The sequence below is a fragment of the Toxotes jaculatrix genome, chromosome 7 (assembly GCF_017976425.1).
Source record: "Toxotes jaculatrix isolate fToxJac2 chromosome 7, fToxJac2.pri, whole genome shotgun sequence".
Taxonomy (NCBI): domain Eukaryota; kingdom Metazoa; phylum Chordata; class Actinopteri; family Toxotidae; genus Toxotes; species Toxotes jaculatrix.
In genome coordinates this window covers 14,001,162-14,027,085 of record NC_054400.1, presented here as the reverse complement: position 1 = coordinate 14,027,085, position 25,924 = coordinate 14,001,162, and the positions used below count along the sequence as shown (strand labels likewise).

Here is a 25,924-nt window from a genome sequence, read left to right as displayed (position 1 = left end):
GGTGACAGGTGTGGTGGCAGACAGTGGGGGCCAGGCTCACTACATCCTCTCTGGTACGTGGGACGATAAGATGGAGAGTGCCAAGATCATCCAGAGCAGCCGAGGGGGCAGTGGATCAGAGGGCAAGCAGAAGACCGTCTATCAGACTTTGACCCCCAAACTGCTGTGGAAGAAATACCCTCTCCCGTAAGCGCTTGTCTCAGCAGCCTCAAAAGGAAGAACATTGCAATATATGCGTCATTGTTGTTGTATAACAGCTGCAGTGTTCAGTCAATATCATTGATTATAAAACAGAGTGGAACTCTTCTTCCTGCTCTCTCAGGGAAAACGCTGAGAACATGTACTACTTCTCTGCTCTGGCATTGACCCTGAATGAGCTGGAGGAAGGAGTGGGGCTGACCGATAGCCGCCTGAGACCAGACCAGAGGCTGATGGAGGACGGGCGATGGGATGAGGCAAACTCAGAAAAACAGAGGCTAGAGGAGAAACAAAGAGCTGTGAGAAGGAGGAGGGAAGCAGAGGCCTCGGATGCACAGGATGAAGGTACAGTATGAAGTGGAGAACAGGAAGTCAGGAAGTGTGATGTCTAGTGGGCAAAGAGGTGCTGAGTGAAAGATAGAAACAAGTAGGGATGAAGAAATAAAGGGAGGGAAAGGGTGTAGAGTTGTGAAGTAGGAGGACTTATTTTGGGCATTCAAGGTTTCTGTAGTAAAAATTCTAAGACATTGTAAGTAAATGTTATCATCAGTAAAAAAGATAAGCAACTAACTTAATACCCGGTTCTTTGATTAAATAACTAACAATCAAAGATTCTATACATAACCAGAAGGAGGGAAATTAACTACAAGCAAGAAACATTTCAGCAAAAAGCATAAAGTCACTAAACTGAAATGATGTCGTGTGGAAGCTAAATATTATTTTTTTGTGCAGACCACTTAATGCATTCAGTAGTTTTAATCAATTTGCTTTCAGATTCTGGGTCAATTGTGGATCGATTCTGCAACTTTGGTGCAGTGTTTTGTTCCCAATTGCAAGAACAGATCTGCAACAGCTTTGATTCACACCTACAACTAGCTACTTCTCTGTAGCAACATTAGCCGAGGCCCATGAGTGTTGTAATAAACTGGTGACTATACATATCCAAGAAAACTTCGAAATAGAAATTTATAGCAGAGAAAACTACTTCCAGAACCAGCAGCTCCTCCTCCCTTTGCAACTCTATTGCAATAAAGCTTCACATATTTATCTATCAAACGCTGTTTTTATTGTTAGAGGCCATTTACAGCTGCATGTCAAGACAGTTATTACTGGGACAAGCGGCCAAGACAAACCTCAAACCAAAGCATTACACAAAATTATTATTAAACAGCAGCTGCTAAGTTAAAAAAATAGTATCTTTCATTATAATGGATAGTTGTGGATGATTCAGACTCAAGAGGTTCTGCTTATTCCAGTAAGTACAACAGTTGTTGCAGGTCAGAGCTAAAAGAAGCTTGCTGTAGTAGGAGCCAGACTGAACTTGAATGGAGAACTCAGCAGAAACTTTTCATCCTTCCGGCATTCCTGTGTGTGTGTTGTGCGTAGGCTAGAATGTATTCAATGTACCCATGACTTGTCTTTCTTTTCCTCCCTCTATTGGTGGTCAGAGTGTGATTATGACTCTGGTGAGTGGGGGTTGCCCTGTGCCCCTCTGTTGTTCATCACTCCCACACACACACACACACACACACACGCACACGCACATGCACACACCATCCTCTGTGTGTCCTCTGTGTGGTCTGCCTCTGTGTGGGAATTGCATGATGCCCCTCTCATGTCAACTTCTCCAGATAAAGACTCAGGAAAAAAAAAAAGATTTTTTTCCTGCATACATGTGACATTTTCATTCAGGTCTGGCCTCAATAATATGTTACATGCAATAACAGATACAACTTTAAAATCTACAAGTATTCTCTGTGTGCTATGGGGAAGCCACATCAGCAAGTGATTAATTTGCACTGCACTGTCATCCTGTCTCCTATACTGCTTGTGGGCACATTTATGGTTACCAGCAGTAAACAAGTTACTTTAAACTGTTGTTTAAATGAAATGAAATTTAAATGAAATTCACATTATGATTTTATGAAATAAAGCTGCAACAGTTACTTGAGCTGTTTGTTACAAATATCCTAATGTACTGCATTGAAACCATTACATTTCATTAAGTGTTCACATATCAAAGACCTGCAGTCTATTCCTTTTCTTAACTGGATTCCTGTATTAATAAACAGATGGATCATTTGGCTCTGAAGTCCCAAAACTGCGATTGTAATTTTCTCCTCTACCATGATCAAATGACATTTTTTGCATTGTACATAAAATACTTAATTGTATTTTACCGATGCAGGGTCAACTTGTCCACCGTTACACTTGTTCATCGCTCAGTAAATTGCCTGCAAGTGTGGCTTCTCCACTAGAGTGTGTGAGTTAAAGGACAACAACTGAAGTAACACCTGTGCCTCTTCCCGCAGGTAGAGAATATGAAGGCTACCAGCCGTTGTGGTTTCACCAGAGGAGGGACTCAGTGACTGGAGAGACAATCTTTGTGTACAAGGGAGGTTACTGGGAGGCAAAGGACAAACAGGACTGGAGCATGTGTCCTGACATCTTCTAACCCAAGAACCGACCCCGGATCACACCTAACCTCATCGGACAGGGAACTGCTCAGCCTCTGGTCCTTACGCAGGGGGGGCGTGGCTGGCTTAGGAGCACTATGTGGACCTTTGTGAGCATGAGAATGTGTATGTTTCACACACTCTCGGATTACACTGTACCTCCAAATGTACACTCTCACTCTGTTTTTACTATGGGGAAAAGGAAGGCTTCTTCTCTGAGTAGTCCTCTTTGACACTATACTGAAACAGCTGTGAGATAATGTGTGGATGTGAGATAACAGTTGAAGTTGTAACATCACACAATAAAGGCACCTGTGCACTCCTGAGATCAGGTGCTCCGTAAATGCTACCCACAATGCACTTTTCTGTGATCACCCCATTACAGAGTTTTACTAATTGGATAGAAGCCCACATCAAAGCAGCTCATAACGACAGGCTGACAACTAACAGGGACAAAAACATAAAGAGGCACATAGAAACACAACAGTGTTGAATATACGTCAGTATTTATGTGGTTACAAGAAGCGTGTCCTCATCATCTGTTTTATTTAGCACAGCTGAGATTATACCGGGCCTAGTTTATAAATTTTAAATTAGTTCCCTGTTTCTCGTCACAGGAATGATTTCAAGTGCTCATATCTGCCCCTTTCAGTTGCTTAAAGATCGAGGTTAAGGCCTGAATATGGTGTCTGGAAATTTCTGTCTGTTGGAACTGGCTAAAACTTGTGGAGGCCCAAAGTGTTCAAAATTAAATAAATGTATCATATTAATAACTACAGATAAACAATATAACCATAAAACTGTGAAATAATCAAATATGTTTTTTTTAACTCAACTTACAAGAAATGTTATCTCTTGCTGCTTATTAGTAGTAATAGAGTTTATTGCAGTTTCATTTCAACAGTTTTATTTTCTATAATTCCACATTTAAAAAAAAAAAGAAAAGCTTCAAAAAAGTCTGTGAATCAGAACCGGCCAAATACAGACTTTGGGGGAAAAAAGACAATTTCAAATAAAAACTGCTAGAAAGAAATATCACTGGCTGCAATAAGCTATGTTTTCAATGTATATGATTATTTCACAATTTTATTATTGGTATTTTATATATTTTGTCTGTATCTATCCATATGATTAGGTTCATTTCGTTATATTTATTTCATTTTCAACAATTTGGGTGCTCATGATCAACAGCTAATGTTTTGTTTTTTTGTTTTTTTAATCTGTATTTGCAGCAATGCAGACCTGTGTTTTATTTGGTGTGAATGTTGAGGTTTCCCTCAAGTTACAATTCAGTAGTTCAGTAGTCAGTTAGACTGTAGTCCATGTAGAGGCTATAGCTGCTTATCCATTTCATGCTCTGAATATGAAATGCCTCTATGCTTCAGTGCATTTTAGTCAACTAAACATGCTTCTGACATTTTCCATTTGTGATTCTGTTTAGCAAAATTCTACAGTAGTCAGTCCTTTAGTTGTAACACGAGTGCAATCACAAAAGTGCAACATGAAACTTCAAAACATTCATATCACTCTAACAAGAATCTCCATCAAAGACCCTAATATGCACTTTTCACTGTGGTTGACCATAGATTAGTACATATCTCTTTGTTGATATTGAGTAAATTTCACTCTGTACATGTACTTTACCTTGCCCTATGGTGCTCTCCCATAGCAACACATACCATATCCTCACTGATCGTACAAAGTATTAAGCCTGCGCCAAATCACTGAGGCATTCAGTAGTTACCACCCAGTGCATTCAGGAACATGTTGGTTTCCATAGTGTGCATTGCACTCGCTCCACAGCCTCTCATCAGTCACTAAGTTCAGACGTTTCCAGTGGGACTACTCCACATGAGACTGGAGTGGCTTCTCATAAGAGTCCAGGGTGGCTTCAGCTGACAGGAGGTCAGGGCTGGTTCCTGTAGCACACCACTGTGCAGTCAGCTTTAGCCAAAGAAGACTCCCCCAGCTGCTGCTCCAGATTCACTACAGCTCACGTGTAGACCTTTCATTCACTGTTTGTGGACACTCTGATCTGGGATCAGCTCACGAAGGTACCCTCAGTCTTTTGCCTTTAATTGACTGAACAAGGGAAAGAGTCCTCTGACCTGTGCACTACATGTCTACGGTGACAAGAGTTTTGAAAACCAGTTGGTATTTTTTTGTAATTAATGTTAGGAATGTAGAATTCAAGGCTGGAGGTATTGTATCTACCATCTAGTCTGTTTCTGTGAATATTTTGTGATAAAACAATGATATTGTAAAATTAAGAATAACTATACTAATCTGAGTATTAAGTTATCTGTACAGCATAGTTCAAATCTGAAAAAAAAACAACTGAATGAGCCTGAAGGATTTGCTGTAATTTTACTTTTTAATTCAGATTAATTCAGCGAAGATGGAAGTTAATCCTGAGGCACCCGCAACTTGGCTGCAGATTCATCTTTTCTATTTCCATCAACTGTCTTAACACACTGAAAATAATTTTTATAGAGTCCTTGATACTAGCACATTAGTAACTGTGGTTCAGGTATAATTTCCACTGATGTTCAGGCCATAAAGATGTGAAAAGTGCACTGGAAAAGAAATTCATTCACAATTGAGTACCCCTCCATGCTGGGTATTTGGCTGATAGAGTGAAGGAGGTTTTCAGTTTGATATTATGAGCTCTTAAAATGTAAAATGTTTAAGTCTTTATCAGTGAACTAATGACTTGACAATGAAATGAATGATGATTGATGGGGTTTTTTTTTGCACAAAAGATGTTTCTTTTACCCATTTACATCGAAGGTTTTAATGCATTTTTGATTTGTGGTTTTCATGAGCACGGTTTGATCATCACTAAATCTCTTGTCTAGAATCACATTCAAAAGGAGTAATTCAGCATTTTTGGAAATATGTCTTTTTTTGGATGAGAAGATTGGTACCTCTCTCATTTCTCAAGCTACATCCAGCAGCCGGTTAGTTTAGGATAGCACAAAGACTGGAAATGGGGAAACATATAGCCTGTGTCTGTCCAAAGGTAAAAAATCTGTATACCAGCACCTCTAAAGCTCACTAATCAACGTGTTATATCTTGTTTGTTTAATCTTCAGGAAGCAAGCTCCCAGCCAAAAAATTGTCTTGCACACAGCTCCCCATAAAACCACAACTTGTAATTTTTACACTTTGAGTTTTGTACAAATTAAACAAATCAGATGTTAATTAGTCAACTTTAAAGTTGCGTGTAACTAGGTTTTGGACAGAACCCTCTTTCCAGTCTCCAGTCTAAGCTAAGCTAACTATATACTGGCTGAAGCTTTGCTGTTGTGGAACAGACAGCAATAAGAGTGGTATTAATATTCTCATCTAACTTAGCAAGAGAAAAACAAGCGTATTTCCCAAAAATGTCAAAAGATTCCTTTAATCTTACTGTACTGCTTGGGTTCTCATCTCGTCTGTCCACTTCACACATACTCAAACACTTCCCCCTGCACGTACATGAATACAAGCTGCTGAGGTTGTGCACACTTTAAATCATATCAAGGGTGTCACATCTAAGGATGGACACTACTGCAGCAAGATGTTTCATTTTTGCTATCTTGAATACTGTTCTTTAGCAGTTAATTCTGTATCATCACGCACGGTCATGACATCTGAAAGAACACAGATCACTGCAGAGTGGCGGTGCAGAAACTGTACAAATGGAAAGTTGGGTTGTGATTTCCTTTTTTTGGCGATCAAAATGAAGTTCACTAGAGATTTACTTTAATATATTGTGTTTGAGATGATTTTATATTTGAGAATACATATTATATTTTGAATGATAATGGAGAGCTCATTGTATGTTTTAATCAATATATTTCCAAATAACTTGACCTCAGTACTTGATGGTGACTAGCCTACTGAAGTTGCCCCACTGAGGGCCTGTACAGTATCAGACAACTGTAGCAATAACGCAGTGAGGTGTAGATTTGTTAGTTAATGGCTGTTGTTGCTTCAAACAGTTGTCTGCCTCATGCAGAAAGGGGATAAAACAACCAAAGTGTAAATGGAGAGTGTACTGTAGACGTTAAAAAAAAGAAAAAAAAAGAAAAAATACTTTTCATCTGCCTTCCCTATCTCAGAGGGATCTAATGTAAACCCCCTCTCCTCATTTCTCTCATTTCATCTCACCCAACTCTTAATTCACTATGGTGTGATTTTTTAGCTTTAATTTTTATGCTTTTATTTTCTGTTCTGATTTCTATCTTATCATGGGTGCCATTATTCTTATGTTGGTGTTTTCATACTGTTTGTATGCACAATGAGCTTGATTTGTGTGCATGCGTGGCACACATTTCCTTCTCATTTGACGCTGCTCAGTTTTGAGGCAGAGGTAAACTAATGAAGATGTGGGGAGATTTTTCTTGCCTTGTCTAAACTGAACCCTGCTTCTCCTTGGACTGTGGCTCACAGCTTTGTTGTGAGGTGGCGGTGTTGGTAATAATCTGTATCATGGTGAAAGTTATGAAACACATCACAACAGCGGCCTGGTACAGGAGGTCAGGGGTTATTGACCTGCCTTGACTACTTCTCTTAGTCCCCAGATACACTTAGGTGTATTCAAGTGTAACTGCAGATTCAACCAAGGTTTTGCTTTTTTTTTTTAAATTGTGTATTTTCTTCCCTAATTTATACTTGTTTAACATTGTCTTTAAACAACAAAGACACAATAATGAAAAAAGAAGATAATAAAGTTGTTATTGTTGACACTGAATATCTGTCTGCTTTGTTTTCTTTCAGTGGCTGTTGAAGGATGGGATAAGTTTAACTGACATATTTGAGATTGTGACTCTCACTTCAGTGAGTAACAAGCCTTTATAAAACAGCAGAGATAGTAATGTGAGACATAATAGCAGCAGAAGCATTGTAACACTACTACATCCAGAACTAAAAATAGTGTACAATTTTAGTGGGACGTCACTATAAAGAAAACTACATATTACAAAAGCCCTGCATAAATTTGGGGAGCTGTAGCAGGTTTAAAAGAACCTGAACCTCATTTCAGAAGCTTTTTTTTTGTAGCACTGCAAAATAAACATCCTGTTGAGTGCAGCTGCATTATAGGCCATTTTGGATACCCAGTATGGTGATATAGGTATCGAAGCCCATTTCCCCCAGTCTGATCCCACTAAACATTAGACGTCTGATGGACGTGCAGATCGTGTCTATATTGCGTCCGTCGGTCCATGACCAGTTCTGGACATTTACACGACGTACAAACTAGGTCCGATATTTGGACGTCTAACCACGACCCCACTTGGACGTCAATATGCAGATCAACATTTGAACATCGGACTAGGTAACTTTTTTGGACGTCACGTGGACGTCTAAGACAGGTGCAGGAAATTGACATTATTAATGAATGTAATTTTTTAATGACAAATATCAACATTGTTGTTATCAACATGATTAATGAATACGATTATAGATTATTTGTGATTAAACATTATTTGTTAGTAATTATGTATGTATTATTTGTTTATGTTTTTATTCATATATTTATTTGGAAATGCAACTTGTTGGAAATTAGGCTTCAGAAAATAATTTCATGGTATAGGAACCTTGATTTTATACCTCTAATGAGTTCAACCAGTTAACGCCACTCTGATTGGCTGAGGCAAAACGTCGTCATAAGCCAACCAGTAAACGGTACCCTGATTGGCCGAGGCAACACGCCAAGCTTTTGGCGCGATTCTTCGAATTTCATCAACCCTCTCTCAGTCTCTGATTTCATCTCTGTGGAAGTAAGTGGCCGTTCGGCTCTGTTCAGCGTACACCAAAACCACCGTTTTCCACTAAGTTGAACGTAAGTAGGTCATCTTTGTTCATTTTCTGTTCATTTATGTATTTATAGTGTTAGCTGTTCGAGCTTTGTTGTTTTAAACTACCTAAAACTGCTGTGGCTACAATTGGCATTGCATGTCATCGTATCAGCTAACGTTAGCTAAACATTGGCCATAGTTTAAATGGAATTGGAATTGCTTTTGAAAACGACGGTGCCTAAAAATATTCACGTTAGCTGAAGCATTAACGTAAACAAGCATTGTTAAGTCGCTAAGTCACTGCTCACGAACCAGAGCTAGGCTGGTAGCTAGCCTAAGCTAAATTCGCTAAGCTAGCGAAAAGAACAAGCTGCGAACTTTATATCTAGCGGCTCTCTCATGGCAGGGAATATGCTTTTTACATGCTAGCGAGCCACAAAGATAACATATTTTTGTAAGCAAATATGGGGACTTGGTGTACGTGTGCTGTCTTTAAAGGTTAAAAGTAATATTTAAAGTTCATAAGTTAAAAGTGTTAAACAGTATAAAAATGTAAAATGTGTATTTTCCTTTGGTTCATGAAAATGGTATCAGAGTGAGTGCAGTGTACTTTTCTTAGTTTTTGGAAACGGCGTCAGAGTGAGCGCTCTTTTTGTTAATGTTTTTCTGCTCCGTTCCGTTTCTTCAGTCAATAAGTTTGGTCAGTTACACAGAGATGCGCTCGTAAAGTTGAATGTGGTTGCACACGTTTCAGCCAGGGAACGTACAGTTTGTAAGTATTGTGTGGGTGTAGTTTTCAAAGTGGTATGTTTATTGTGTTGTGTTGTTAGCATTGTTTAGTGGAGTTTGTTTGCTAGTCGCATTACATTTTGCATAATGTCCTGTTGTTTAATGTAAATGTAAATTGTGTATTTATGTAGTCACCGTATTTTTGCGTAAGGGTACGCGGGGTGAGAGCAGTACAGTATGACTGCAGATTTCCTTTACATATTTCTAATAATTTTTCTTTTCCTGCTCGTACAGTTGGATTTTTGAAATTTGATGACACAGAGGACAGAGGATGAAGCAAAGGACCGCAAAGAAGTGGAGGTGGAGGATACACAGCAGTCACTCAGGACTGATTATCCATTGTGGAGAACGTTGTCACAGCTTTTGTGCATTGGCTTCTTTTCTGTATTCAGTATAATTGGTTCTGGTTGTTGTTTACCTCAGAACACATTGTTTAGCACTTTAATTTTTATTGTTTTAAATTTCTATTGTTGTATGTGTATGTTTATTTTTTGTGATACAGACCTAAACAAGCTGTGTAATTTATTTTATTATTTTTATATGTATTTATTTGCATTTTTCTATTACTGGTAGTTATTGGCTATCACTTTCATTTAATTTTGGCAGACAATCAAAAGTAGTTGGCTTCAACTGATGAACACTGATGTAATGTCCACATGCAAGCCATGAAATTCATGTTCCTTGTTTTTACTGGTAGTTGGCAGGAAATTCAACAGAAGTCAAAAGCTTTATTAGTGACATGTTTGTGCCAGTGATTGACAAAAATAAAAATGGAAATAAATAAGTCGGGGTTGAATTGTGATTTATTGTAAACCTCTGTGTATAACTGTAGTCCCATGTGTTTCCAAAAGGTGGAGGACCCGTTTCCTGTACCAGTTAATTTTCCTGTAGCTTCGTTGGCTCGGCAGCAGGTTTAAACTGGAAATGCATCACACCTGTGTATGCGTTTCCAGTTGTCACCTGCTGCTGAGACAATCAAATGAAGCTATAGGAAAATGAACTGGAACAGTGTGCCACCTTCTGAAATGGGGCTACAATCGTGCACACAGTCTAGAAGCCGTATAAAAACGATGTCTAAAATGAGTTTAAATTTGACGTTGAAAAGACGTCCACAACGACCACATTTGGACTACAATTAGCCCTTATTCAGAGGTCCTGTGGACGTCAATACTGGACGTTCGGTAGACGTCGGAAAAAAGACGTCTTCTGGCGTCACAGTCTGCACCTTCAGGGGACCAAAATTGGACGTGCAAAAACGACGTCGTTTGGACGTGTCTTTGCGCAGTGGGATGGAGATAAAAGACTGAAAGGATGAAAAAAAGACTGGTGTATTAGACTCCATTAGTTTTAGCTCGGTGTACCTAATTTTATTTTGTTTATGTTATTTATTATTTCAATTTTATTAGGGGCTGTGGCTTTCTAAAATCTTTCTTAAAGCCGGGTCATGGCCTAAAATCTTACTATGCGTTTCCCTTTGGCGCTAAACTTGCCCCTGTGCGCGCCTCCACCTGGCGCTCACCTCTCCTGTGCGGGTCGCGAGCTGTTTGACCGTTTCCAGGGCAACCGAGTGAAGCGCCTGTCAATCAAGACTCAGAGCTACTACTACAGTGTGATTCAGCTGTGAAGAGTACATGTTCAGCATCGCGTTTGTCCCCCTCAAAGTAAGTTATGGATGTTTGAGGCAGCTCGGTGGTGGTAGAAAGATTTAGGAATTTTAAATGTGATTTTTTTTTTTGTCTTCATATGACTTCATGTAATTGAGAGTTAGTTTGACACAGACTAGCTTCTGTGATTCACGTTAACCGTGTTTTTTTCCTGGTTAGTTCGACTAAATTCAATTGTTGTAGCTGTCAGTCCAGTTTTAAAGCCCACTAATGATAAAGGTAAATAGTGTGGAAATTTCTTCTGAGTAGCCTTGGCGGAGGAAAAAAAAACTGGTACTCAGGTTTGTTTTCAGGCATTTGAATCATGGCTAACATTAGCTAAACGTCTGCGAGGATAAATCCTGCATTACACTGCTACAGTGGGTTTAACCTGCTCAGCTCCCGTTCTTGATCTTCATTGTGGAGAGGGAGAGACAGGAAGGCACAGGAATTTATAGTCTTCTTAGTGAAAAGAAGTCAGTTTGGCCTGCTAACAAGCTAAATTGTCTTGGTTTCCTGGACAACTGAGCAACATAAACCCCCCACTTCTTATGTCTGCCCAGTCAGCCTTCACCACTGGTAGATACTGGGGATGTTGTGTCTGTGTGGTACTGCTGAATGTCTGTGCATTTGTCTGCAACAACAGGACATGGCGGAGAGAAGTCATGTCGGAGCAGAGAGAGATACAGAGGACACTGGTGAGCTTCTTTACACTGGTCTGAGGTTTTATCAGTAGTACAGCTATACAATATATATTTCTCTCTCTTTAGAGTTTGTTCCCGCTCTTGTTAACCCTCTTTCCTGGCCTCACAGATTTAAATGACAACAGCAGCATGTTTGGACTGGACCCTCAGCCTGTCAAACTGGACCACTGTGACCTCCTGTTAGATGCCATCGATGCTCAGCTTGGTCAGCTGCAGGTCTGTGCTCGTCATTGTCTGTCTGCTTGTCTTTATGTATGTATGTATGTATAATTGTGTAATTTAAAATATGTGTAATTTAAGGAGTAATGTGATAAATGCAGGTCCAGCCCCAGAAACGTTTGGAAACTTTCAGAAAGCGGGACTGCAGCGATGCAGGTAATTTACGTCATACCCTGTGCCAAATTTGGAGGGTTTTTAAGGTGATAAAATGTGTTTTGGATTTTTTTTCTAGCTTTTCTTAAGTGGAGTCAGTCTCTGAGCAAAGACACAGGACTTGGAAGTACAACTCCAACAAATGACACTCCCATGTCTTGTTTTGATTTGATACACACGCCAATGATGGAGCAAATATCAGGTAATATTTCAATCATCATCATTACAGAAAAAAACTGTGCTTTCTAACTGTTTTCATGCCAAAGTCTTCTCAAAAAGCTAATTTAAAAGGCTGTTAGGGAAATAACAGTGTTTTTGTCAACATATTGTGTGTGCTTGAGTTTGCAGAGACAAAAACAAAAAGTGGAATAAGTAAGATGTATTCATGCTCCAGTAACTTGCCTAACATAAGCCAGATGTCTTAATTGGGTAACATTTGTTTTTATCAAAGTGTTGCCTCCTTAGTGTAACAGGACAAGCTTTTTCTTGTACACAAAAATACAGCATCTCTCCACTGCTCTACCCCAGAGAGGAACGCAGGCTGCCACAGAGGTCCTGACACTCACGAGGAAGCTCAGAAGAGGTCAGACAGAAGGACAAGAGAAAAAGAGGAGATAGATTCTCGGAGGGAGCAAGTAATCTGGAGGCTTGAGAGGCTGCTTGGAGACACCTGTAAGGAGGATATTATGAGAGGAGAAACACACCCTCCTTCAGACAGTATCTGCACTGAGGACTTTGTTGGACGCTTCAGAGAGGAGATGGTGGAATTGGGATTGCCAGAGAGTAAAATGCAGCTGGACAAAGAAGAAAAGACTGAAAGGGCAGATATTTCCAACAGTGACATTTGCCAAAGTGAACCAGAAGGACAAAGTGATTTTAATGTCAAGAGAAGAGGAACACCTACACCTGGCAAAAGCTGTAAAGATGCAGTGGCTTCACACTATTCCCAGTCAAACAAGCCAGGTCAACAAAAGGAACCGGAGAAATGTCTTTCTGGCAATTTTAGAGTAAACATATCGCACATTAGTGATAAACCACCACAGAGGCTTGATGATGACAGCAGCAGTAAGTACATTTCATTGAGAGACTGTCAAACATGCTTCAAACTTTCATTATGATAGTTTCAACAGATGAGGATTAAGAGAAAAATTATCCATCTGTCTGCTGATAGGTCCTCCCATCTGTCTGTTCATCTGTGTGTCCAACATTTTGATCCTGAACAGGTTAACTCCACAACTGCTTGACAGGCTGCCATTAGACTGGTGCTGATATTTATGCTCCAGGGATTCTTCCCACAGGCTTTATAGACACTGACTTGTCTTTTAGAACAAAAGACATGTCAAAATTTCCGTTCAACTAGCACTAACCAGATATCTCAAAAACAGTGATATTCATTGTACCCAGACCAGTAAATCTAATTCACAGATCTTTCCTCTTCCTACAATTAATGGGCAAGTTGTCTTGAAAAATACTGAGCGCATTCATTACCCCCAGAGGATGAAACCTTTCTATTTTGGACATGAGCTTTTGCATTGACCTTATTTGAAAATGTCATTTTAATACAAATATAAGCTAATAGGTAAATTACAGTGAAATTTGCATAGCATATTTATGGGGTCTGCCAGTTTGGCTCTAGAATCTTATTCTTGATCCCTTTACAGCCCTGTTACATCTCTTGATTCTCTCACTTCCCTCTCAGTCTCTCAGAAAACAGAGGTTGTAACAGAACCTGCAAACCAAAAGCACAACAACAGCTGTTCTCCTAAGGCCAGGTGCTTGGCAGGTACCACAGACAGATTACTCTGCATTTGCAAGCACAATCCAACTAATCCTCTTGCACATCTGTTCACAGCAAACAGTGACTGTTTGCTGTGTATAGAGATGCTGGGTGTCATCCTGGGATGATGACCGTTTGTCTCTTTTGTAGGAGTACCTGTGAGGAGTTTTGATACTGTGTCCATTGCGAGCGACCTTGACTCAGTCTGCACAGAGGAAGTCAGACAGCACATTCACAGGCGGCCAGGTAAGAGGCTGCAGAAAATGTGTAGGAAGGTGACGTGAGCTTTATTTTAAAATGACAAAACATGTTCATATATGAAATGTTACCATTTAAAATAACCATTTCTACAGCCAGTAGATAGCACTGAAAAAACTGATAATGAAAGACAAAAATTCATGAAATGAGAAAAGAGATGTTTAAAGACATCTCTTTAAATGTAGAAAATACTACTAACACAAGTACAAACAATATGTATGAAATTCTGAAAGTTAACATCGTTAATGCCCCCCTCAGGATGGCGCTCGATCATTCAATCTGTCACAGGCATGGATGATTACTTTACCAACCAGAGTGACAATGACACAACCACACAGGAAGAAAGTGAACCGCAATCGATTTCAGGTAAAGCAAGATCTGACTGTATGGTCTTTTATCCACAGAAACATAAAAACATTTCATCTTTAAATTTTCTTTAAAAGAATTTTCCTTTCTTTGTTCACAAAGTCCACAGATCCCCTGATGGAAGTGTCCAAAAAAGAAGTCCTTCTGTTCGTAAAGCTCAGAATAAAAAGAGAGAAACTTATAGGTAAACCAAATGGAACATTTTAAAACCTGCTGAGCATTTTTATCTTCTGTGCAGGCTTTTATTCATTTAAAAAAACATCTTTTCTGAATATATTTCAGACTTGTATGCTGTGCATTTCTGTGTCTCCCAGACTTGTGTCTTCTTTGGGTGACAATGACAAGGACACAGATGAGGAAACTAGCCACTTCAGAGGGAGGTGCAGGTCTGAGAGGAGATCAGAGAAGATGCAGTCAGATTGGGCAAAGATGAAAGAGCGGCTCACTAACGTCAGACAAGTAAGAATGAATCTCCCAGTGTACTTTAGTAAATTATGTTGTATAATTTGAGAAATGCTTTTACATCAACAGGAGAAATTCTTCTTTGTTGAAGTTTATAAGATATCACTGAACTTGTTTGTGTGTGTGGTTTAGAAATGTGAAAAAGAGGAGGAAACGCTAAGGTTGAAGAGGACTCAGTTAAAAGACGTTGAACTCTGCTTCTCTGAACTTCGGCAGAGAAGAAAGGTAATCTGCAGCATAGTCAAGAGAAAATTGTGTATAGTTTATTGTAAAGTCTCATTAATACTCACAGTTTATGGTTTATGCCCCAGCATGCCTTGCAGGAATTAGAGCGCCTGACTGCAGAGACAGCACAGATGGAGAAGGAGAAGCGGACTCTGGAGTCTGTTCTGAGTGACAGCAGGGTAGAGAGGGACTCTATTAGGTATCCTAATACTCTATACTACTAACTGTAACATACAGAGACTTATGCATCAACCTGGTTAACATCACACTGCATCGACATAATACTGGTCTTTATAAAGCATAGTTATGTTAAAGAGTAAAATTACAATGAATGTGCTGCAGTTGCGAGGTGGAGAAGTTGCAGAGGCAAAGAGAGTCCTGTCTCCACCAGATCAGAGACATGGAAGACGAACTTACAACTCTGAGTCAACGTAAAAAGAGTCCAAAGGATGAATCCTTCACAGAGAGGGTGATGAAACCTGACACAAGCAATATGTCTTTTAGTTCCTGGTTGGTTGGTTATTCGCATGTTTTCATATGCTGGGTTTGTTCTTAATACGCCTCATTCCACTGTTCCACAAACAGAACTGCATTATGTCAGTGCTGGAGAGGGAGGAGATGGAGAGACAGCTGGATAGTGCAAAAACAGAACTGTTTGCTGAGCAGCGACGTGCAAGAGAGAAGCTAGAGACCATGCAAGAGGTACACTATTAAGACAACAATAATGACTGTTTACTGTGTGCACATTGCAAACGTGTCACGGCATCAAAGTTTTTTTTTTTTTTTTATGTCACTTTAGTTTATCAAAAGATCTGTCGATCAATTCCAATGTAATAGCTGGTTGTAAACTTGTTTTTCTTTTTTTGTAGTGAGCCTTGTGTTTAAATTTAGGTCACAGATTGTCTTTCAACACAGATATGACTGTTATGAATGTATAATTTTAGTTATGCTGTTTTCTATAGTTATTGTTTAGATGTGAATGACCCTATCCAGTGACATTTTACAGGGCGAAGGTATTTGTTTTTATGTAAAATGCATATTTCATTTCTGTATTTTAAAATATCTTTGGATACGTGTTCATATTCATGATATTTGAGCAGAGCTTAGAGGAGACTCGTGAGGAACTCCAGAGGGCCACAGAGGCAGAGAGCTCACTGAGGAACAGGTGTGCTTGTCTGGAGGAGAAACAGATCCAGAAAAAGGAGAAAATTGAGGTTTCACCTTCTATCATCATCCTAATTTCTAAGACCAAAAAAAAATCTTATAATTCTTTTCTAATAATCCCTACTATCCCTCTCACTTTTAGGCACTTGATGTTCAAGTAAGTGAGCTACAGGTAGAATTGGGAGAATGTAAGATCAGGGTGGGCACTCTGGAGAAGATGCTGGCTCAGAAGGAGCTGCAGCTGTTAGACTTCCAGGAACAACGTGGGGCCTTACAAGCCGAACGAGATGGTCTGAAGGGGGAGCTACAACACCTGAAAACCCAGCACCACAAAGCACTGAAGGAAGCCCAGGAACAAGCCTATAGAATGATGGTAAGTGCTGAGGTAGAGTGAGGTTTTTTTTAATTCTACAGGTCATTTTTCTAATATATATAAGTTACTGCGGTTATTCTATCTTTCATTGTGGAGGCAGCATTAAATCAGCCGAGAAAAGAGTTACCTTTGGCTTATGAGCAGTCAATCCAAAAGGTGACAAATTAATCTGAAAAACTAAAATACAGATTTTCATCTAATTCCTCTTCAGGTTAGTCAGCGGGCTGAAGAGGAGAAAGCAAGTGCTTTGAAAGAACAGACTCTGGCTCTCACACGATGCATGGAGTCCATGCAAAGTTCCATTCAAGTCAGTGTGTCACACTGAACATTTAAAATCCACTACTGCTATTGAACTATTTTATCCAAAGTACCTTGCACTGCCATAAATGCTTTATATTGTATGTTAAGTTTGGATGCCACTATTGAAACTCAGATTGTTCTGTTGTTCTCTTGGTTATACAGTAGATTTAAAGATGTGATCTTCTCTTGTTCTGGCAGCTAAAAGAAGAAGAAGCAAAGAAGCTAAGGAAATCTCTGGAGCAGTGGAGGGAGAAGGCAAAGAACCGTGAAGAAGGGCTGCATGTAGAAGCCTCTGAAAAGGTATTCTGATAATCCTCTGCCTGAAATGTGCAATCTTTTTCAACACGATTGCATGATAATATACTCCCATTCAGGTGCACAAAGCAGTAGAGGAGGAGAGGAGGAAGTGGGAGGCAGAAAAAGTGGAAGCTGTACAGGTGCATTGTGGGATACTGGAAGAGCAGAACAGAAAGAGACTGGAAAGCGTGAGGAGTGAGATGGAGCAAGAGAAGCGTAAAGCACTGGCTCTTCAACATAAAGTTTTGGAATTAAAAACAGTAAGGTGGCTCACAACCATGATCTGTATCATTACCATTTTCAATAAACCCAAATAAAATTTCATTCATTCTGATTTTCTTTTTTTATCTGTAAGAGAGTGCAGGAGCTGGAGAGTGAAAGTTGCACACAGCAGAGAGAGCAGAAGTCTTTGTTGGCTGTTCTTTGCAAATCGCTGAAAGAGGAGCACCAAGCTGAGCTGCAGAGATTGAAGAAACAGATGGCACAGGTGCAAGAAAACCACAGAAAGTAATAAATTTTTGGTACATAAAAAGATATGCTGTTATAGAAAGCTGACATGGTGCGGTCTGTGGTCACAGGAGAGTCAGAGGACAGTGCTGCGGCACGAGCAGGCTGCTCACCTGGCAGAGAAAGAGGCTGATGGGCTCCGGGTGATGCTACAAGAAAGGGAGACCAGTCATAACCAAATCACAGCTCAGCTGAACCAGCATCTCAGGCACTGGGCCCAGGAGCTGGGAGCAGAGTGCCAGCATCTACACCTCTTAGTGGAACAGAGTGGAGCCAAACAAAGTGCTGTGAAACTGCCTGCCAGGTATAATGTCCTGCTCTGGCTCACATCCATATCTGGTTTAGAAAGAAGCTGGTACTTTGTTGGCAACATTGTGCGTTCGATGATTTGGTTCTAATTCTGATGCCTTTGTACTGTGCAGTCCCACTGTACCTGAGGCTCTTTCAAACCTGAGAGCACTAAGAGAGCAGTTGGAGCACTTGATTAGCCATCTGCACCAGGAGCTTGATTCACAGAAGCAAACCACTGAGCAGCTGAGAAAAGACAAGGTATACTTTGGACTTTACATATTTCATTGTGGCTGGTGCTTGCAAATACAGCACATTAAAGGTTCATTATTTTCAGGAGCAAGAGCTGAGCATCCAGAGGCAGCAGCTGAGGATGGAGAGGGATCAAGCCTTGGATTCTCTTAAGGGGCGTCTTATTCAGGTACAAACTTGCACACTTTGTTTAACTCATGTTTGTGCAGACAGGCAAAAAATGCATCAGTTTCAGTATTACAGAAATCTTGTGCCCTGTGACATTTGTGCAGGAACACATTGAGGAGTTGAGCAGTCTGAGCAGGGCTTATATGAGCGATGGAGGAGCTGAGGGAGGAGGAGTAGCAGCATCTCTTCGCAAGCAGCTGAGGGCCAAAGACCTGGAGCTCAGGCAGGTTCAGAGGAGCATGGGTCAGTGGAAGGAACAGACTGCAGCTCGCCTGGCATTCAAGTTTGAAGAGGAACTGACAGTTGAACTGGAGAGGTAACATGCTGAATATGCAAACTGTATTTTCCACACTACGCCAATATGCAATTATTATGGCATTTAAAATCTTATTGGTCCACACAACCAAATCAAACAGTAACTTCTGTTGTTCCGCTGTTAAGTTTAGCTCTAATGTTTGCCATCCCACAGGTGCAAGGCAAAGTTGTTAAGGGACAGGTAACTGGTTCCTGTGTCTGTGAAACATAGATGACATACTAACCAGCTGTCTGTCCTTGCGATAGCATGATCTCACCTCAACTCACTGTGATATGCTGTTTAGACCATAGATGTAACATTAGCTATAAGTGTAAACCCATACATTCTTCATCTGGTTACTCAAACCTAAGAACCTTTCAAATGTTAGTTTGATTGTTTTCCAGAAAAACATCAAAGACTCACGGGGAGAGGCAGAGAAATTCTGAGAGGCCTGAAGAAGAGATGACGCTTAGTGCAAAGGTAAATCTTCATCTCATCATGTTATTGACTGTTCCTGTGTGATCATTAACATCAAGCTCTTACACATACCTAATACACATACCTAATACCTTATTCTGTTGAAACTTAAAAACTAAAGAATACATCCTACATCTCTGCCCGTGTGTCTCCCTTCCATCAGGAAACTCAGGATTCAGTTTGCCCTCCCTCTCTCCATGTTGAGGACTCTGCTGCCTCCCACAGCCCCACAGACATCGCATCATTTAAGCTTCTACATTACCTCCAGAGAAGGGTGAAGCAGCTCCGTCTAGAAAACCAGGCCTATACATGGAGCCCATCTCCACCAGATACTGTCCCTTTAGATTTGCCAGGATCATCTCATTATCACAAACTACCTACTTTTCCTTTGAAAGAGGCACAGGATCTGATTTGATATGCTCTAAAATTATTTCTAAAGCTGTTAGGACAAGGACAATGCTACTGTAAATGTAGCATCATCGACACCACATATATATATATATTTTGTGCCCTTCACAGATCACCCAAGGTCAAGACAGTGCTGGGATTCAAAGCCAGTCAGCAATCAGGACAGTTTCAAGTTAGGGAAATGAAACTTTATTGTGTGTCTGACTTTATTAAAATCTGGGCCTCAAGCATTTCAAGCTTTTTTTTTTTTTCAAACGATGGAGATGAATCATTTACTGTCAGATGTGCTTAAGACAGCATATTAACAAAGAGGTCACAGTGACAAATGACACAACTGAAGATTTAGTCATCAAGTTCACATTCCTCTGTGTTAAGGCAGTCAAATTTTATTGCTTAAGGTTACAGTGAACTGTGAATGACTGATGAACTGACATTTTACTGGAGACTGAAGATCATGTGAGTTACGTCAGATAACCTCATAAAGCTGGCAGTTCTTTGTGGGAATCCCTTGTATAATCATAAAGGTTACATCATGTTTAACTACACAGTGGTGGAATGTAACAAAGTATTTGTACTTCCTTAGTGCACTTAAGTAGTTTTTTACATATCTGTACTTAAAGTAAAAAATAATAATGCATACTTCTGATTTTACTCCATTACATTTTGCAGCAGTTATCTGTACTTTCTACTCCACTACATTTATACAATTTATGCCGTTACTCGTTACATGTTATGAACATCATTTCCTTAAAATCTTTTATAATAAAAAAAAAAAAAAAAGACTGATTGCGCTGAGGCGTTGTTTGCCATTGCCAACCAATCAGGTGGCTCTGTTACCTCCAACGATCAGTACGCGTGTTTGGTGGCAGCACGAGCTGGTGGACTGGCCTGATTCCGGCGCGAAGAAACGACATGTAACATCAACATGAGCCCAGAGCCAACGCCGGCTGAGCGTGAGCCTGAGCTCTCCAGCTCAGAATCAGACAGCCATCTTTGGCCGTATTTAAGCAGGTATTGTATAGTTGCTTGTGAGCAGTGACATAGGCAGAGGCATAAATCAGTACATCTACGTTCTTTATCAAAATTTGGGGGCGCAGTACGTTAAGAGTGCGGCTTTAGACTTTGGACCGGCCTGAGGTCGGAGGCTCGTGGGTTTGATCACTCGACCAAGCGCAAAAAAACGGATACGGTGGTGGTGAAGTAGACGCGCCTCCCCTGCCTCTGCGACCGTGGCTGTGGTGCCCCTGAGCAAGGCACCGATTCACCCCAGCTCCCCGAGCGCCTCACTGGGCAGCCCCTTGCCCCTCTAGTTCATGTGCATGCTTGGTGTGGGTAAAATGCAGAGAGTAATTTCCCCAGGAGGGATCAATAAAGTAATTTTAAAAATATGGCACAGCCCCGACACTGAAACAACCCATTGCGTGAGTACTTTTACTTAAAAAAAAATACTAGTAGTAAATTTAAAAGTAAGTAGCCTACTTAGTACTTTTACTTAGGTAAGATTCTTGATGTTGTACTTCCACTTCCACTTGAGTAAATGTTTTGCGGGATATTTGTACTTACTTAAGTACTAAGCTTCCGTACTTGCTCCACCACTGCCTGACAATTAACTAACTTGTCAGTAAATTCACCCGTCAGTAAATCACCCGTCGGTAACCTGACCTGTCAGCAGTGTTGGGGAGTAACGGAATACATGTAACGGCGTTACGTACTCAGAATACAAATTATGAATAACTGTATTCCATTGCCTGACAATAAACTGACTCGTCAGTAATTTCACCCGTTGGTAAACTGACCTGACAGTAAATTCACCCGTTGGCAAACTGACCTGACTGTAAACTGACCTGTCGGTAAATTCACCTGTCTGTAAATTCGCCCATCGGTAAACTGACCTGTCAGCAGTGTTGGGGAGTAAGGGAATAGCCTACATGTAACGGCGTTACATATTCAGAATACAAATTATGAGTAACTGTATTCCATTACAGTTACAGTTTAAATAGATAGTATTCAGAATACAGTTACATTTTTGAAATAAATGGATTACGTGACGATACTTATTTGTTTCTCAAGTTTATATTTATTCTCTAAATGAACAAGGGCAACCCGGGGGGTTTCCCAGAAGCTCCAACTCCAAGAAAACAAACGTAAATTAAAGCTGCAAGCAGCGATGGGTGGTCCCTCGCACCCCTTGCGAGCCACGTGAGTCGCAGCCACCCACAAGAGTCCTCCTATGTCCTGTCCTCTCTCCTGCTCTTCTTCCCAGAGAAGCACAGCAGTATAAAGCAACAGAAAAGACATGGCCCCCTCCCAGCAGGGGGCGCTATGAGAGGATCATCATATGAGCATATAAATGTCATAAAAAACCGACATAGTATAGTATAGTAAGGCTTCAAAATATGCCAAAAAAGATTGGATTTTAGAATGACCTCAAAATGTCATAAAACACGTCATAATATACTAAGGCGTCAAAATATGCCAAAAAAGTTGGATTTTAGATTGACCTCAAAATGTCATAAAACATGCCATACGCCCGTAAGGCGTCAAAATATGCCAAAAAAAGTTGGATTTTAGAATGACCTCAAAATGTCATAAAACAAGTCATACAGCTGTAAAGCGTCAAAATATGCCAAAAAAAGTTGGATTTTAGAATGACCTCAAAATGTCATAAAACACGTTAAGTATACTGAGGCGTCAAAATGGGCCAAAAAAGTCAAAAAAAATTTTAGCCTCAAAATGTCCTAAAAATAGTCATAGTATAGTAAGGCGTCAAAATGGGCCAAAAAAAGTCATTTTTTAGAACGGCCTCAAAATGTCATAAAAATGGTCATAGTATAGTAAGGCATCAAAATGGGCCAAAAAAAGTCAAAAAATTTTTTGACTTTTTTCTCATAAAAAACATCATAGTATAGTAAGGCGTCAAAATCGTCCAAAAAAATTCCGATTTTTTTTTCGCCTCAAAATGTCATAAAAAACGTCATAGTATAGTAAGGCGTCAAAATGGGCCAAAAAAAGTCAAAATGGACCAAAAAAAGTCAAAATTTTTTTTAGCCTTAAAATGTCATAGAAATGGTCATAGTATAGTAAGGCGTCAAAATGGGCCAAAAAACGTCAAACATTTTTTAGCCTCAAAATGTCATGAAAATGGTCATAGTATAGTAAGGCGTCAAAATGGGCCAAAAAACGTCAAAAAAAATTTTAGCCTCAGAATGTCATAAAAATGGTCATAGTATAGTAAGGCATCAAAATGGGCCAAAAAAAAAGTCAAAAAATTTTTTTAGCCTCAAAATGTCATAAAAATGGTCATAGTGTGGTGACGGGGTTTTGAGTGGTTTGTTGAAAACTTGTTTATGCTTTACCGTCTATGCTTAATTGTGTGCTTCAGAATATGGGGAGTTACGGGGATTTCCACAAGGGTTTTTACCTGATGGACACCAGCTGTTCTATGTACCACTCTGTCTATTACTGCTGAACCTAAAGGGTGCAATTATTAAAGCTTGTTTATGTAAACTGAGGAAGGGATTAGCTTGGAAAGTTTTTAAAAAATCAATCATGAAACTCCCTGACACCATTAGAAAACATATGACCAGGATATAGCTAACAGGTGGAGCCTATGACTCATGCGAGGTAGAAAAGACACCATTAAAGATCAGACCTGGAAAGTACCTGAAAAAACAAGAGTTGATGTGATAATCGCTGACACCAGTAAAAACTCGCTGAGCTTGATCAATAAAATGGGAGGGGACATGCCCAAACATGCCAAAACACGCCCAGACATGTCCCATAGAACAGGAGCAGCCCACCGTATAAAATGTGATGTACATTTGGAGAAATTCAGTTGTTCCTGCAGCACTGCTCATGCCTTTGAACTCTGTGCTTGAGGAATAAAGCATCCTGGACTGAACTTCTCTGATCTCCTGTGTTTGATTGACTCTGTGCATTTACTCTGGCTAAGATCTGAAAAAACTCAGAATCTGACAAAAGAACAAAAGATTGCAAGAAGAAGGTGTGGGGCCTCAGCTGGACCTGAACCCTGCTTCAACTGGCCCTTGACGGGGTTCTGCCACCCAGCCTGAACAAGCCACATCAATAGTATAGTAAGGAGTCAAAATGGACCAAAAAAAGTCAAAAAATTTTTTAGCCTCAAAATGTCATGAAAATGGTCATAGTATAGTAAGGCGTCAAAATGGACCAAAAAAAGTCAACATTTTTTTTAGCCTCAAAATGTCATAAAAATGGTCATAGTATCGTAAGGCGTCAAAATGGGCCAAAAAAAGTCACAATTTTTTTTTGACTTTTTTGTAATAAAAAACGTCATAGTATAGTAAGGCGTCAAAATCGGCCAAAAAAAGTCAAAATGAACCAAAAAAAGTCAAAATTTTTTTTAGCCTTAAAATGTCATAAAAATGGTCATAGTATAGTAAGGCGTCAAAATAGGCCAAAAAAAAGTCAAAAAATTTTAGCCTCAAAGTGTCATGAGAATGGTCATAGTATAGTAAGGCGTCAAAAAATTCCGATTTTTTTTTCGCCTCATAATATCATAAAAAACGTCATAGTATAGTAAGGCGTCAAAATGGGCCAAAAAATGTCCAAATTTTTTTTTACCTCAAAATATCATGAAAAAAGTCATAGTATAGTAAGGCGTTTTTTTCGGCAAAAAAAAGTCAAAAAAATTTTTTGACCTCAAAATGTCATAAAAAACGTCATAGTATAGTAAGGCGTCAAAATGGGCCAAAAAAAGTCAAAATTTTTTTTGACCTCAAAATGTCATGAAAAACATCATAGTATAGTAAGGCGTTTTTTTCGGCCAAAAAAAGTCAAAAAAATTTTTTGACCTCAAAATGTCATAAAAAAACGTCATAGTATAGTAAGGCGTCAAAATCATCCAAAAAAAGTCAAAAAATTTTTTGACCTCAAAATGTCATAAAAAACGTCATAGTATAGTAAGGCGTTTTTTTCGGCCAAAAAAAGTCAAAATTTTTTTGACCTCAAAATGTCATAAAAAACGTCATAGTATAGTAAGGCGTTTTTTTCGGCCAAAAAAAGTCAAAAATTTTTTTGACCTCAAAATGTCATAAAAAACGTCATAGTATAGTAAGGCGTCAAAATCGGCCAAAAAAAGTCAAAAATTTTTTTGACCTCAAAATGTCATAAAATACGTCATAGTATAGTAAGACTTCAAAATCGGCCAAAAAAAGTCAAAAAATTTTTTTGACCTCAAAATGTCATAAAAAACGTCATAGTATTGTAAGGCGTCAAAATCGGCCAAAAAAAGTCAAAATTTTTTTTGACCTCAAAATGTCATAAAAAACGTCATAGTATAGTAAGGCGTCAAAATCGGCCAAAAAAAGTCACAAATTTTTTTGACCTCAAAATGTCATAAAAAACGTCATAGTATAGTAAGGCGTCAAAATCGGCCAAAAAAAGTCAAAAAATTTTTTGACCTCAAAATGTCATAAAAAACGTCATAGTATAGTAAGGCGTCAAAATCGGCCAAAAAAAGTCAAAATTTTTTTTGACCTCAAAATGTCATAAAAAACGTCATAGTATAGTAAGGCGTTTTTTTCGGCCAAAAAAAGTCAAAATTTTTTTTGACCTCAAAATGTCATAAAAGACGTCATGGTATAGTAAGGCGTTTTTTTCGGCCAAAAAAAGTCAAAATTTTTTTTGACCTCAAAATGTCATAAAAAACGTCATAGTATAGTAAGACGTCAAAATCGGCCAAAAAAAGTCAAAAAATTTTTTTGACCTCAAAATGTCATAAAAAACGTCATAGTATAGTAAGGCGTTTTTTTCGGCCAAAAAAAGTCAAAAATTTTTTTGACCTCACAATGTCATAAAATACGTCATAGTATAGTAAGGCGTTTTTTTCGGCCAAAAAAAGTCAAAAATTTTTTTGACCTCAAAATGTCATAAAAAACGTCATAGTATTGTAAGGCGTCAAAATCGGCCAAAAAAAGTCAAAATTTTTTTTGACCTCAAAATGTCATAAAAAACGTCATAGTATAGTAAGGCGTCAAAATCGGCCAAAAAAAGTCACAAATTTTTTTGACCTCAAAATGTCATAAAAAACGTCATAGTATAGTAAGGCGTCAAAATCGGCCAAAAAAAGTCAAAAAATTTTTTGACCTCAAAATGTCATAAAAAACGTCATAGTATAGTAAGGCGTCAAAATCGGCCAAAAAAAGTCAAAATTTTTTTTGACCTCAAAATGTCATAAAAAACGTCATAGTATAGTAAGGCGTTTTTTTCGGCCAAAAAAAGTCAAAAATTTTTTTGACCTCAAAATGTCATAAAAAACGTCATAGTATAGTAAGGCGTCAAAATCGGCCAAAAAAAGTCAAAAATTTTTTTGACCTCAA

The 25,924-nt window shown here is 39.2% G+C and overlaps 1 protein-coding gene across 2 annotated transcripts in view; it reads left to right on the top strand.

Moving 5' to 3' along the window:
* osbp2b (oxysterol binding protein 2b) overlaps nt 1–21,072 on the top strand; it is a 60,804-nt gene extending 39,732 nt beyond the window's left edge. The window contains exons 12-16 of one of the 2 annotated variants that reach the window (XR_005894283.1): nt 2–186; nt 323–543; nt 2,511–5,338; nt 11,113–11,121; nt 21,062–21,072. Coding sequence is in view for 1 of the 2 variants with exons in the window: in XM_041041811.1 (XP_040897745.1) it covers nt 2–186; nt 323–543; nt 2,511–2,653 (549 nt within the window). In the remaining variant the exon portion in view is untranslated. Of the gene's footprint in view, nt 1; nt 187–322; nt 544–2,510; nt 7,375–11,112; nt 11,122–21,061 lie in introns of those variants that run through there. The other variant, XM_041041811.1, reaches the window with a different exon arrangement.
* The last annotated feature ends 4,852 nt before the right edge of the window (nt 21,073–25,924 follow it).